A 16,552-nucleotide genomic window follows, 5' to 3' on the forward strand; every position below is an offset into this window, starting at 1 on the left:
GTCGAATTGCATTTTCAAGCAATTGAATATTTCACGGTAAATATAAACAATGGTGACGATCTATGTTTTGAATGTGCGTTCTTGTCAGTGATGTAAGCTGAGAGCGATAAAACAGACACAACTACAGATAATATCGAGTTGAACTTAAGTCTTAGAACCTCAAGTTCGCCATACAGATTGCTGATATCAATAATTTTGCACGACTTAGTTGCTGATGTATTTGTTAGGAATAAAGACCTACAATCAATAGACACATTCAGGCAGTTTAATATTGGTATAGTTTTGTTGTATAGACAAGAGTAGCCATACCAGACGTGTGCATCAAAACAAGTTTCATGAAATAATAAACAGGCATAGTAATTACGAGAGTAAGAAATTTCCACGTGGACGTTGCATGCATTTATGTAGTACATAAAGGCTGCTTGATGGGCATGACATTCACTTCCATGGAATCAGTGAAAAGCCACAGCACACTAGCATGCCAGAACATGGTAAACACAGTCTTAAATTTATAGCTGTGCAAAGAAAAATTTAAACTACCGGATATCACCTACGTGGACTTACAATATCTTAAAATTCCCGGATTTTATTATACTGTAGTCAGATGCGACGAGCAAAATGAGTCACCATTGTCGTATCGTGGCCTCGACATGATTGACGTGTTTCATAAATCGAGAAAACTCGTTTACATGACACACTCCGGAGCTGGCATTGATGATTCTATACGGTGATTGTCGACAGGTGCACCAAAGGTGCTCACAGCATTGTCTTCACGCACCGCACCAACAGTTAAATATGTTGCAATGCGAGTCTTTGATAGAATCAAAGACGTTGTTGCAGATCGTTTGAAAAATCTATATTTTCAAGCAGTTCTTAAGATTCGAGATCGAGTGACTCGGTATCCCAAGGCGGTCATAATACTATCTACAGCGACAATTCCAGCCCCTGTCAGTAAACAGTAAAATCATCAATGGCACCGCTCAACATCGTCAATCCGATTCCGTGATTGTAAATCTGGCATTGGGAAATGGGCCAAGCTTGTCTCTCAGAAGGTATTAAACGAAACCAGCAATTTATAGCCGATGTCAAACTCAAAGATACATCTGATTCTGCGTTTGGCAATACACTCGTTTTGGTAGATCGTAGCAAAAGATATCTTCGTCATTATTCATACCTGGTTATTCTCCCTAATTAATTAAAAATTGAATTAACAGTGCAGGACATAAAAATTCCTCAGGGAGAGATTTTAAGGCAGTTGAACCAATAATAATAGTAATGAGTGCGTGTGCGTCTTGCACCTGATCAAGGTCATCCTATCAAGCAATAATACTAATCACATTATTCATTATTAATAGGAAAGCTATTACATACCTTCGAAGTTCCCGGCACGAGAAAGTAATTGAAGCGGAAAGACAACTGCGAGATAAATTCTCCTAGAGATCCACGCTACTCGTAAAGTAAAAAGGCATGTGCGTGGTTATATATGCTATTTGCGGAATCGCCACAACATCAACAGCTGTTATGTGTGTGTCGAGAATCACGACTACCTGAACTATTATATGAACATTAATCGTAATTGTTGTTGGAGCCGTATCATTTGTTATTGGTGTGACTGGCGGCACTGATAAACTAATCTCGTCAGTTCTGTATTCGCGAATACGTGTCGATTCAGAACTTCTCATCACGGCACAAAGCAGTCTCCATATAATTAATAAACTTTACTCGATATTTATTGAGAATGAAATAATTAGCATGGCTAAGTTTGACACCATGTTAGCAGAAATAGAAAAATACTGACGACTCCAATAACAGATAGTGGATTTACAGACAGAGAAAACCGAGTAAATGTTCGCATGTTTGCCAGAGCACTTCTTGAAGGTTCCAAAATCATTACTCGTATAATTTTGCAATCGGTTGACGGAGTAGTATGCTAACGTCGCTTTTTATTCCTGATCTATGTTGATGTTTCTACCACGTATGAATTTCCTCTATCATGGGCACCTGTGGGTAACGTTCACACGTGGGAACGTGCACGTGATATCATGACAAAGTCATGGGGGTAGAAGACTTTTACCTAGATCGGTAGAAAAATCTAAAATTGTTATTATCATACTATTTTATAAAGGCGCAAATCATCAGTAGATACAAGGCCGTTGTGTATTTACAGTGTAGGTGAAGGATTCTTATATTGCTTAGTATATTTCGTTTAGAATATATTATGTAATTCAAAACCGATTCATTCATGTGTGTTCACAACCTAAATGAACAGGTCCTCGGCTAAGATATGAGAATTTAAATTCTTACAATAAATAAATAACACTTAATCAAAATTGTACCTCTTATCCTATTTCTTCCGCTAACGAAATTACTTACTTGGTTCTGGACATGGTATACCGCTATCACATTTTATGGACTCTTTATCATCTCCGATGCACAGGTCCCCTCCGTTTTCAGGAAATGGATTGCTGCATTCTCGTCTGCGAACCTGAATTCCAACACTACAACTAACCGAACATTGGGTCCAGCCAGACCACGGAGCCCAGTTGCCGTTTATAGGACATGCTAGGTCTGTATTACAGATCCTCGATTCTTCATTGAACCCCACGCATTTACGGCCTCCATTCATAGCCGGTGGATTGTCACAAAAACGCTTTTTCGTCTCCAAACCAGCACCACACGAAGCAGAGCAGGAGGACCATGCACCCCACGGAGACCACTGACCATCTACACTACAAGCGATTCCTGTGTCGCACTTAAATACCTCTTTTTCATTTCCTTCACATATGCGACCTCCGTGCATAGGTTCAGGGTTAGTGCAAGTTCGAACTCTGTTAGAAAAATAAAATAAAAACAACTTTACGTCGGATACATTTTATACAAGCTTTCAAAAATAATACAACTTAGAGGTAGAGCCACAAGATAAATATATGTATATAAATATATAAATACCCGTAAATAATATCATACAAATGAATATATGGCAGATCCTGTATATATTAAGCATTCGGCAGGCAGTCACTGATATTTTGGAACTTTCATGTACCGATCTAGCGAGATTTTGTCCTAGAAAGGATGGCACATTTCAGATGAAAATAATTATTTATGCCTTCCTTTAAATGTCACACTAGGCTACGGCCGAGGATTCACCATACCTCTTTTTGAAGCCTATTGTTTTATTGGGGGGGGGGGGGGTTGTTACAAATATTATTCGTGGTTATATTTGTAAGCTTATTGATACTAAGAACCGTATCGCAAATCGTAATTAAGTATATGTACGATTCACGGACGACTTTATGTTTTTGAACGGACTACCTCCTCGTCAAGCTGATAAGGTGTGTTTTCGCTACGTATAACGATTGGTTGTAACATTCGTTAAGTAGTATTTTCAGGTATGTATTTCTTCTGTTACATGAGTATTTACTCAATTACCGTGTCCGGTGATTTGGGGACTGTTTTCTAAACAGATAGTCGTAAGCTGATTGTAAAAAATTTGTCATTCAGCTTAAAACGTTGCATCTTTTGCATCACTGGTTGCTTCTTCCGCATCTATGATGAATATAAAATTTATTCTTCACCCGATTATTACATACAACCAATCTCGTACCTTATTGATTAAGTGACCATTGAAAAACCTGAGAGTAGTGTGTTTTAGGGGACGAAAATTATTTAACTCAACGGGATTAGGTTGTTCACTTTAGCACGTACACCATGCTGTCTTTCATACCGTAAACACATTATCAACAAAGAATACGACAGTTTCTTAATATAATTTTGATAGGTCAATATAATCGTATATACAGAGTGGAATGAATCAGAATTTGGTTTTCTTAAATAACAAAATGACACAAATAGAAGGACAAAAATATCGGGGAAGAAATTATTTGAATGATCATAGCAGCACAACAGGCGTGGACAATCAATAAAATATATTACCTGGTTCGTATTCCCGCACCACACAAAACTGAACACTTTCCCCATTCCAACCAGGGTGCCCAGTTTCCATCTATAGGACATGAGACCCCAGTTTTACATGCTTGAATCTCTCTATCAGGACCTTGGCATGGCAAACCCGCAAATGTTGGGATCGGACTGGTGCACTGTCTTAGACGGAAGCGTTCTTCTAGACCACACACTCCGGCGCAGGCGCTCCAAGCCTCCCAGTGCGCCCATCCTCCATTTAATGGGCACGGTTTACCAGAGTCACATTCTATGTTCTCTACCGAATCCCCAGCACAGGGTTTTCCTCCATACATCGATGCAGGAGAATCACATGCTCGAATTCTTTGTGTTGTGCCCATACCACATTCAGAGGAACATTGGGTCCAGTCTGACCACAACGACCAGCCCCCGTGAATAGGACACATTATGCCAGAGTCGCATTTCTTTTCCTCCATGGAAAAGCCTTGACATGGAGCACCACCATACATGGGTATAGGATTAGCGCATTCACGAAACCTCTTGGTGATACCGGTTCCACATGGTACAAGACAAATTTCCCAGTCTGACCACAGAGCCCATCCTCCGTCTACAGGACAGGGAATTCCAGAATCACAAATTCGTTCTTCTGTATCAGGGCCATTACAAGTATTGCCGCCAAATTTCGGGGAGAGGCATTCTCGGACACGCTTCATTGTTCCGCTTCCGCATTTCGCTGAGCATGGCAAGAATTCAGACCAACTAGACCAATGTCCGTTAATAGGGCAAGATATACCTGTGTTGCAAGCATCTGTTTCCAATGATATTTCTGGACAAAAGTTTCCCCCAAACATAGGCACAGGATTATTACACTCACGTGATCTTTCTCTTCTTCCAACACCGCAAGAAACGGAGCATACACTGAAAGGCGTCCACATACCCCATCCACCATGCACTGGGCATGGAATTCCTGTTTCACACATTCTTTCCTCTTGAGACTTCCCTGTGCATGGCGACCCCCCATTCATGGGAGGAGGACTATTGCATTCTCGCTGTCTTACCATCACACCAGTTCCACAATGTTTTGAGCACGGACCGAATTCTGACCACGGCGACCAAACCCCATCAATTGGACACAATATTCCTGTGTTACAAATATCTTCTTCCTCAAACGAACCTTGGCACAACAATCCACCATGAAGTGGTTCAGGATTATTACAGTCACGTGATCTATGGCGTACTCCACTTCCACAGTTAACTGAACACCTACTCCATGTGTTCCATTGCGCCCAATTGCCATTCATGGGACAAGGAATTCCAGAATTACAGGTTATTTCTTCGAAGCTTGGCCCCTTACAAAACAATTCTGCATGAATGGGGTCAGGATCGTTACATTGCCGAATTCGTCTGGTAGCACCTCCGTTACCGCAGGAAACTGTGCACAGACTCCATTCCGACCAACTCATCCATCCACCATGAATAGGACAGCGCACACCAGTGTCGCATATCTGTTCGTCTACTTCTGCACCAGCACACTGAAGACCACCATTCAGTGGGGCCGGATTATCACATGATCTTACACGACGCGAAACACCTTGTTCACAAGTGACGGAGCAAGGGGATAATTCGGACCATGAGCCCCATCCTCCATCAATAGGACAGGGTACGTTTGTATCACACTGGCTTTCCTCCATCATATCCCCAGCACATGGTACACCTCCAAATTCAGGCAAAGGCCTATTGCATTGCCTTCTTCTGGAATGAACTCCGATCCCACAGGTCACCGAACACGTAAACCAGTCACTCCAGAAGGACCATCCCCCGTTAACTGGACAGGGTACTCCGGTTAGGCAAAGGCTTTCATCTATGGAGTATCCCTGACACAATTCACCTCCATTTGATGGAGCTGGACTGGCGCATTGGCGGACTCTTAAACGAGTACTCGTCCCGCAACTTGCAGAACACTGACCCCATTCTGACCACTGAGACCAACCACCGTTAACTGTTAAGAAAGAATGTTTTCTTTATAGATTTCCGCCTCCCAGTAAATTCAGCTTTATATTCAAAACTGTATCTTTTTTATTATTATTATTAGCATTGGATCTAGGTCGGTGTATTTAATTGTGAATAAAGCCCTATGAAATATACTCGACAGTGAAGGTAATTGAGTCGAGAATAGGAATAGAGATTTTAAATTACAAGATACGCCTTTATCAATATCAAGTGAATAAAAGACCAATATATCTTTGGATATTTTGAATTATTTATCATTATTAGGACTTTCATTACCTCAAGCGACCTATGTTTTTTTTAATTTATTAAGGGCTCGTGTTCGATAAACAACTTTACCGAAAATATGAATAATGATAATAATAGAATTCGTACTACCTGCACACGCACTGACAACACAGCTCTGCCTTTCGATGGATTCACCGGTACATGCATTACAAGATTGTCCAAAAGCGGACGCACATGTTCTGGTTCGCGCCGTCATTCCGACCCCACACGGCACTGAGCATGCATTCCATGTCGACCAGTTGGCCCAGTAACACCCTTGGGTTCCTGGAACTAAATAACAGAAACACGTATGTCAATATTTCTTTTTTCTCTATGTTCATTAATTTTGTCCCTCACGAAAAAAAAAAAGATAAAATAAAAATGTATAGATATAGTAATCCCGGTCGCGCATATAATTTCACGTTAGCTCTTCTATGCCATTCGAAGTAAGCTTTAAAGTTAGTCATCATATGACCCTTGTCTTATAGTTTTGATCCACTCCCGGGGTTGAAGTTGGCTGAAAACAGAATGATGTCGATCCCAATCTTTTTCCCACAAAACGGTACTGTTTGTTGCTAAGTATTGCTAACTTATGTCATGGAATAGCTTAGTTATAACTAAGATGGATGATTTTAAGCGGTGAGTCTTAAAAGTTTTTGGAATAATGGACTAAGATACGTTAGGAAGAACCTTGTGAGAAACCGAGCAATATCTGTGTATTCATATAAACACCTATTCCTTTTCGTACATATACCTGAGCACTGCGCCGCCATACACGATGTAGTTTCACGATTGGATCCTGCACAGCCGGCACCACCGTTAGCCGGAATGGGGTTATCACATACCCGAAACCGGAACTGGAGACCAGGCCCGCATGAAGTGGAACAACCGCTCATCACCGACCACCCTGACCAGCCACCATTGACAGGAACTTTTCAACAAAGCGACAGAATAAATGTTTCATTATAAAAGAATTTTTGTTGTAATAAAGTTGTTGCAAGGTAATTCGGACATTTAAACTTTTCCGTTTGAACTCTTAAAACCTAAAGAAACCATCGGAATATGACAAGAAAATTATCGAAAAATGTATATAGCACACATTAATTTTAACTGAAAATGTTTTTAAAAATCTGACGGCCAATTTTCAAATGAAGGTTGAAAGTAGATTCTCATCTCATATAAACTGATTGTTACCTGCAGTGACTCTTGGTAGAATTGATGGCGACACTTGATTTAACGTCATAGCTCCACCGGGTACAAGCCATTGTGACGTAGTACCAAACTGAGTCAAATCTCTACGTCCGACATTTCCGTAACCCATGACCATAAAGTCGATTCCCATCGATCTGGCCCTGTCTGCCTCCGCCCTTGCACTTGCTGCGTCAGTAGGAGGCCCGGATATAAACAAGAGAGCTCGTCTTATTGCTCCAGGTCTGCTGTACTGCTGAAACATTGCCAAAGCAGCTGCAATGCCGCTTCCGGCGTTTATGCTGCCAAACCTGGGTCGCAGGCCATATATGGCATCCTGAAGGAACGCTCTTTCTGGGGTCAACGGTAAAATATCGTCTACTCCAGTGCTGTAAACGATCACTCCCAATCGGATAGCTAGTCTTTCCATGGGAAGTTGCCCTATGAAGTTTCTCATAAATGCGATGATTTCTGGATTCCAGGCGAATCCTCCAGCTGAAGCCTCTATTCGAGTGTGCATGGAGCCATCCATGATGAGTATGATGTCCAGTGGAGGAAAAGATGCTGCAAATAAAATTTTAGCTATTGATACAGAGCTCTATATTTTTCTGTTTTAGTCGGAGTCCTTGCTATCTCAGCATCCTCATAAAAGTAACTGCTTTTGGTCTGTATATATTTTTAGCAATTGACGTTAAAGGTATCTTTGTCCATTGTTTCAAAGTATTTTCATGAATCCTGCTTTATATCAAAATCAAGCTTTACTATGTAACCAATCGACCGTAAAATATATGCACAATAAAGTAAATTCAGTCACACACTGCAAGTTTAATCTGCGATTAATAGGTTCGGAACTATACTTCTTACTTCGAAATTGTCCTCGCTTTTGGAAATGTTAACTTGTAACCTGAAACTCGTACAAAAAATTTAATACTTCAAAAGAGGGTTTCAAAGGTGAAAAATAAATATAGAAAAGAAAGGTAATATCATCTTCAAAATGTGAAAGGACAAAATTTATGTTTTTATTTAACTTTATACCGTGTATATTCTCATTATTCTTGAATAGTGTAGACAATATATCAGTACATAATAAGAAGAGATATGGAGATATCGGTTCACCCTGTCAACGATCTCAAGAAACTTAAAAAGATCTTATATTAAACATTTTGTAAAACTGATTATGAGATATTACAATAAACATTTTAGCTCAGTGTCTTATAATTATTCCAAAATTAATTAAGGTTAAGACTTTACTAATCGATTTCCATGAGTTTCAAATGCTTTTCTCAAAAGCAATTAATAATAAAATTCACTACATTTGCACTTCTCCTCGGGTATGCAGGCCATCTCTTCTCTCCTAACTATTGGAAAAATACCAATTTCATTTGCTTCGTTAATTGTTCCAACAGCAAATTGCTCAATGCCAGTACCAAAAGCATGGAAACAATCTAAATTGAAACTATTTGATCCTGAGCCATTGTGATGCTGCATACCTTTAAAACGGTACCATGCCTCTTTTCAGTAACTTAGCTAATTTTAACGATTACTATAATTTAAAACATGGAATTTTATAGCTTTTGAGAAAATCCTCTAAGTTTCCTCATTATACAGATGCTTGTAATGTTCCTTTTACTAGGAATATTATGTATTCTAGATTGCACGAGTATTTTGTCGACTTTTGCACTCGTCTATCTATGCCACTTTAGGACAAATAATACTTCTTTAAAGTTTTTTCACATATTTTCAAATTCGTTAGTTTTAAACAGTGATAATTCTAAATTGAAAAGTTCCATGATAGTAATCAATAAATAAGGTATGTTGTGCTTAGGTTATTTTTCGTGTTATTCAGATTTCTTTTTATACGAAAAATATGAAATGGGTTTTCCACTAATATCCATTAACAAAGTCTCTATGATTAATTAATCAAATACAGTAAGTCTTAAAACTGAATTAGATATGAATATAATATCTTGCCAATACTTCCGTCATACTCAAATGAAGTCTTCTGTTATTTGATCCTCTTCAAACCGTTACAAATACATGACGAAAATTCAATATTTTATAACGGATTCGTCAGTCCTGTAACTTGGTCGAAATAGTGGTATTCCTACCTGCCGTTGGCTTAACAAATTCAGTTTTCGTGTTTTAGGGAAACATTACTTTAAACACACACACACACACACACACACACACACACAATAAGAAGAAGAAGAAGAAGAAGAAGAAGAAGAAGAATGATAATAAAATATGTTTGGACGAAATACGACAGCTGGAAAGAAAGACTATGTATTTGAAGATGCAATTATTCTTTTGCCGTAATTAAGACCAAGCCTACAAATACATAGAGATAATTCAAAATGTGTTATACTCTGTGTTCACATGTCAGTATAATAGTGCAGTATAAAATAAATTATGCTCTGTGTTCACGTGGAATGTGTTATGCTCTGTGTTCACGTGATCAGTATAATATAGTTTACTATACTTCCGTGGTTATAGTGCTTAACATACACCCGTGTTATGGAAGTGAAATGAAATGATTATTGAAATGCGTACTAAACAGCGAAATCGATACGCTCTTATCAGTTACATAGAATATAGTGTTTTTTCAAGCAACGTGTTTCGTTCAAGGAGTTCTGTATTATGGCAGTAAGTAATGGCATTGCCATAAACAAAACAACCTATTACAGAAAATCAAATAAATATGTTGTACAATGTTACCGTTATTCAGACACCATTTTCTTGTTTAAAAACAATTTAAATTAATTTTCAATATCATTGTATTATTGTATAATTCGGTACAATATGTATTTCATTGAATAAAGAGAACTTCCATTCAGCAATTATAACATTTAATGGAATCAAATTAAATTCATCCTTCTTACCTTATTTTAGATCAGACTCAAAGTTGTTATTAAACAGAATTGAAGCTTCTCTCTAGAAATATTACTTCTTGCAACCGAAAATGGATTTAAAGCCCACTTTTACTCTGATATATTAAATTTTGTCCTCTAGTGTATGAATTATTTTATTTGGAGATACACAGACAGAAGTAATATATAACATAATCATTTTCATTCTTAATTAAGTATACCCGTGTATAATCAATTATAGGTCGGATCAAAGTGCAAACAACATAAACCTTGATCTGCCTTCGCATATATATATATATATATATATATATATATATATATATATATATATATATATATATATATATATATATATATATATATATATATATATATATATATATATACATGTGTGTGTGTGTGTGTGTGTGTGTGTGTGTGTGTGTGTGTGTGTGTGTGTGTGTTAATGTCACCCTATGCCCAATGATCTGATTTGAAACTACTCTCTCTCTCTCTCTCTCTCTCTGATTTGTATGTCACAATTTTAAAATTGATAACTCCATATTTTGGGCCAGTCGGAAGACAGGAGACACGCAAATCCCTTGTAATAATTTGATGATCAATTATTAAAATACTTGGAAGTATATTGCATAATAATGACATGGCTAAGGGTAAATTATGTTTCGCTGTATAGTGCCAGTAAATCTTATATTTTACCGATATCAGAATCGTATAAATGTCTCTCTTGTTAAAACCCATGATATCTACAACATGTCCTAACCATCAATTAATACAGCTAGGAAAGGCGCTGACAACCAATTAAAATTCTCAGATATAGCACTGTCAGGCATTAAAGAAGAATGCGATTTACTCTAGCAACCAATTGTGGTGACCCAAAATGGCGTTGACAACTTCGATACCCAGAAATGACATTAATAAACAACTAAGATACTCGTAAATAGCGTTGACAATTAATTAAGGTCCCCATAAATAACCTTGGCAACCAGCTAAGATACTCAGAAACTGTTACCGACGACCCATTCTGCACAACTTGTCCTACCACCTGAAGCGTTCTTTCACAATAAAACGGCCAGTGCGACAGTAAACTATACTGGAATCAAACAGCTTTAAATGATAAATACCCTCAAGATTTTTTTTCAGAAACAAACAGACCCATAACTTTGTACGTGTGCTACAACATCATCTGCATAATAAAACTATGGATGCCAATACAGTAAAACTAAACGTGTATTACATAATGTTATATGTGAATATTTAATTTATATTATGTGCTTGCTTTTGTCCCTGAATGTAAATTGTAGCTAATTCTTGTCCATGATTGTAGGTTGCAAATAGTATGTTTACATAGTATTTGAGTTGAACGCCAGCCTTGTTTACATTTGTAAACAAGACAATTTTTCTCTTTGGATTGCTTCACATTCCTTTACGACAGATACCAAGTGAAAATGTATATCAGTAGGGGATTGATAAACAAATAATTTATTCCTGATTTAGATCAGCCTGCATTAATCCATTTGTGATCAGAGTGTACAGTTGTGTTGATGAAATATATATGATCCGAGAGGAATTATTTCTTCAAAATATTCATTGGAATAACTAAAGTGCTTACTGACTTTTGGATCACTATATTTCTTTAGATTTTTGTAAACATTCAAATACATTCTGGATTGCACCGTTGTATATTTTTGTACTTCTGATAGGACATTTAAGATTATTTGGGATTTAATTCGCAATATTCGAAGTGTCTTTTGAATTTTGTTTTGCATTGTAGGGAACTAAATTGCTTGTTAATTTTTATTTTTCGCTTTCTATTACATATTTTAAGGGTTATACTCGTAACAATAAAAACAGTGCATATTTTAGTAGTTCCCAGATTCTGATTTTAACACACGAGTTAAGGCCAGATTTTGGGACAGTTAAAAATATTAAGCTAACTCGGGTCTTTTTGCCCTCCTCCCCCCCCCCCCCCACCTTCTGATTCTCAAATAATGCTAAGCTTGTAGCAGTGTTCATTATTCACAATTAAACGTAGACCAGGTCAAATAAATTGTGTCTAATGTTTTCTACAATAAAACAAAACTATATTAATGTATTTACGTCATGTTACTCATGCAAAGATCAACAATCACATGCATAAATAAATATATAGATAAAGTAATACATGCATATATGTACGCACTTACACAATGCAAACATACGTACCTGGGTCTGGTTCATCTGGAAAACAAAATTCCTTGATGCTATTTGTATTATAGTTTTCGTCCTAATATGACCTCCAGTATGCTTGTCATCATCATCAGAGGTCAAAGCCGTTCAGGGGTAAACATGGAGCAAATCACCGCGTCAGGTCAATCTCATCATCATCACCTTTTAATATTGCCTTTGCCATTTTAAGAGTAACAAAATAGTTATAAACACATGACCTCATTACTTTCTTTAGTTTCGTGACTTGCTAATTCAATCTATGTCTTCACTGTAACTGAAGCTAAGTAAATGTTTTCGTCAAAATGCGTTAAATTGTTTTGCAAAACATAATATTGCTCCTGTTTATTGGACCAATTCCGTTGGCAAGTCTTCTGCTTGATTTTTAGCTCTTTATTTTCAGGGGTAAATAAATCTTTCAGTGTACCAAGCAGTACCGTCGTGTCTGAATTGAACTGATTGGTTTTGAAAAACATCGGAAAGTATGAAGTTTTGACAATCTTCTGTCACGAGCGTGCGGAATACTTTGATCTGTTTGGCAATGACCGATGTGAAAATTAACCACAACGATTGGTCGAAGTTGTTTTATTGTAGAGCACAAAGCATACTCAATTTTCAGCTATTTATCTCAGCAAAGCAGAGAAACAGCATCGGATATAGTTGTAGGAATATGCTTATAAATGTGTTTAGTGATTCTCTTCTGGCGTAGTGTAGTACATATGTTGCTGCGGAATTTACATGCAATATTCCGATTGTAACTTTGTCTCCTTCCGCCGCCAAATAGTGTAATGCAAACAAAAGCCGCTGCGAATGTAGTTTTCAACAGAAGCAAATTACATCAGAGACAAACTTCAATGGGGGTGGGGGTGATTTTGTACATCAAAGTGAGTGACAGATGTAAGAAAAGTTGTTTGCAGCATGAATAGTGCAGAAAATGTTGACACACCTCGACATTTCTTTCATGTGATGTGGCTGAAAATTCCTTGGATATTGGACTTGTGGAAATTGTACATGATCAATTACACAGTTAACCAATACAACTGTTCCCATGTGATCAAAAATGCAGCCTGAATTAGTTGAAAGTTCACTATCTTTAGCAATTACCAAAATAGGGAAAATGAACTTGACAATACCAGCCTCTGAAAGTGATATGAATGAATTACAAAACATAGAAATAATTAATAGTTATCGGCTCTTAACAATTTTCCTTTCACGTGCAGAAAGTGAATAAGGTGTGTACTCTATAATACAAAGTACACCCATCAATCATTCACAAAAGCAAAGCGAATTAAAAGTTCTTTTAACAATACCTGAAATATGCAAGATCTTCTCTAACAGTGAGAAAGACTTGTAAATTATTTCACTAAAAAATTCTAACCATATGCAAAATGCAAAACTGTAGAGCGCCACCCAAGGCCGACAAGACGGAGGGGGACAACCTGGGATATATCCCCAGGGCCCGGGTCCGTAATGATACACGGGCCGAACAACACCGTTTAATTTTATAGAAGAAAAATTTTGTTTGAACAAGAACTAAGAGAGGACCTGTTGTTTCTTACCCCAGGGCCCGTGATCGCTCTCTACGGCCCTGATGCCACCAATACGTTCCGGTGTTTTTCAAAACCGATCATTTGTATTCAGGCATTATATAGTTGAGAATTACATACAAGACTTACTTACCTTCGAAACTGAAGAACTTAGCAACATGCAAAACTACGCACCTCCAAAATTAAATATGTTGACATTGTAAGTGCTCCAATATGCATTTGCAATTTTACCTTTCTAAAAACAAGTTAACACATTTTGTTTGCGAAGAATTGAATTTAGTTTAAACAGCAATCAAGAGATATACTGAACTGACATTAGCAAGTTATAAAAATATAGGAAGCAATTCGGTCAAGTGTTTGGAACTATGTTGCTATCTTTAACATACAGATGTGTGTATGTGTGTGCGTGCGTGCGTGTGTGTGTGATTTTGATTTTTAACGTAGCTATAACGATGTCTTCAGTGTGGCAGTTTATAATGAAGTCTAGCACTGGGGTACCATGCCGCAGACATGTAACATGATGTCCCATCTAGCCCCATTATCCTGACACCGGCCGACCAGTCCGAACACTAACCTCTTAATGCTGAACGCCTAGCGAGACAGCTGTTAGTACCATTTTTATAAGTCTTTTGTATGACTCGGCAGGGGTTCGAACCACGACCTCCCGCATCCGAGGCGGACGATACAGACGAGACCACCGAGTTGGTCGGCGTAGATATAACAAAAAACAAATCGCCAGTAGCAGATGTCATTATTAAGGGGTGTTGGTGCGTAGTTACATCAAGGGTTTCTTTCTCAACTTGACGAAAAAGGCCAAGAATGCTCCAATTCATTTATTTGTTTTCTTTCTAAATAACTTTGATATCCTCAAACAATCCGTTCGGCTGCAATTCAAAACTATCATAAAATGGCCAGAACATAATGACGTCAATACTGAAATGTTTCCATTGCAAAAGGAAAAGATTGTTAGTGAAATTGAAGGTATTATATAGTTCAGAAACATTTAGTTTTAAAATCGTATTGTATTTTCAGTATATAGTCTTAATGATACTTAATCATTTACTTTCTCATTTACACACAACACTTCTAATCTATAATCATGTAAAGATGTGTAAATTCAATTGTTTTGGTGTTATTCATCTTCTTTGTTTTTGTTTTGTACTTTTGCATTTGATAAAGACTCGGTAAGAGCGCAGAACACACTCAACTTAAAATAAATAGTTATTATAGAGGACTTTTGCTTGTGTCATCCCACGATGTCTCAGGACTTATGAAAGATGCTAAACAATTAAGTGAAACCGACCAAAGGACATGAGCGAGAGAGAGAGAGAGAGAGAGAGAGAGAGAGAGAGAGAGAGAGTGTGTGTGTCAGGTATGGGTACTGTTATTAAAGCAAAATAATGACTTAGATCAACTGTAAATATATTACTATATTTTAATTACCTCTTGTTGGTTCGTCATTTCGCTTAGTCTCTATTCCACACTAATTATATCCGCCGGTACGTGAATAGCAGAGCATTCATGTGACTGGCTGAGTTACCATCTGTTTGAAGTGCTCTACTTTCTTCATTAAAACCAAATTTCATTTTTGAATTATGAGTGTCTTATATTGATTTGATCAATGTGAATTAAAAAAAAGAAACTCAAAAACGAAAAATATCAACTTACTGATACGCAAAGGTGATTGTAAATAGTACCAAAAGGGACAGAACTACATTTTGTATCGGACACATTTCAAACGGCAAATATTTGTATTTGTATATGTATTTGTATGTGATATAAATAAACTATATGTACAGTATGTACGCTGTATTAATGATATAGCACGAGATGTATATAGTTTTCAAGCAATATGAAACAAGAATCCCGGGGCACGGAACATATATTAGAGTAAAATGTCTAATTCCATGACAGTATGATCCAAAACAACAAAAGTAGCTAGCAACATCTTTAATAGGAACGTTCTGAGGGAGTACTAAAGACACCGAAAAGTCGCCGAGTAACATGATAAATTCAACACACACACACACACACACACACACACACACACACACACACACACGTATATTTTTAGATATGCCTTTAATTGCTGAGTGTTGAAGCCATCTAAAATATTCTTCTGCGATAACAAGATTCTCAAATTAGCTGCTGTGGTGCACATATTTTGTGTAAACTTGGCGCCATTTTCATTTAGGGCGAAATGGACATCATTAGAAGTCTTTTGGTGTTAACTCCATGTCATTATGATGATCCTTTCCGGCGAGTAGAGACAACAAGATTTTCAAGACAGTCGTTGTCAGTGACTTATTGGATGTACGACTTGTACCATTGTTTTATTTTGGAGCAACTACATAGCACAGAACGTCTATTGGCAAAAACCATATGTCGATATAGCCATCCATTTAAGAAGAGACTAGATATTAATATTTTCAAGATCGCTACCATAGTGAGGGTTAGTCGTTTTCATTTAGGACCAACTCGACAAGATAAAAACACTTCTGGTGAAACCCCGTTTTGTTTTATTTTAGGATCAACTAAAATTGATAAGAAAGTTAT

The 16,552-nt window shown here is 37.4% G+C and overlaps 1 protein-coding gene across 5 annotated transcripts in view; it reads right to left on the minus strand.

Annotated features, from left to right (window-relative positions):
- The window catches only part of LOC149796925 (SCO-spondin-like), a 35,087-nt gene that overhangs the window by 13,798 nt on the left and 4,737 nt on the right, over nucleotides 1–16,552 (minus strand). For 4 of the 5 annotated variants that reach the window (XM_089961604.1, XM_089961603.1, XM_089961602.1 and 1 more), the window contains exons 3-8: nucleotides 12,450–12,464; nucleotides 7,387–7,944; nucleotides 6,947–7,123; nucleotides 6,304–6,483; nucleotides 3,934–5,917; nucleotides 2,374–2,828 (exon numbers count right to left, since the gene is read on the minus strand). In XM_089961604.1, the coding sequence (XP_089817730.1) occupies nucleotides 2,374–2,828; nucleotides 3,934–5,917; nucleotides 6,304–6,483; nucleotides 6,947–7,123; nucleotides 7,387–7,944; nucleotides 12,450–12,464 (3,369 nt within the window). The remainder of the gene's footprint in view (nucleotides 1–2,373; nucleotides 2,829–3,933; nucleotides 5,918–6,303; nucleotides 6,484–6,946; nucleotides 7,124–7,386; nucleotides 7,945–12,449; nucleotides 12,465–16,552) is intronic. The other variant, XM_089961605.1, reaches the window with a different exon arrangement.

Source organism: Sinohyriopsis cumingii, chromosome 6, assembly GCF_028554795.1.
Source record: "Sinohyriopsis cumingii isolate HCF-2022 chromosome 6, ASM2855479v2, whole genome shotgun sequence".
Taxonomy (NCBI): domain Eukaryota; kingdom Metazoa; phylum Mollusca; class Bivalvia; order Unionida; family Unionidae; genus Sinohyriopsis; species Sinohyriopsis cumingii.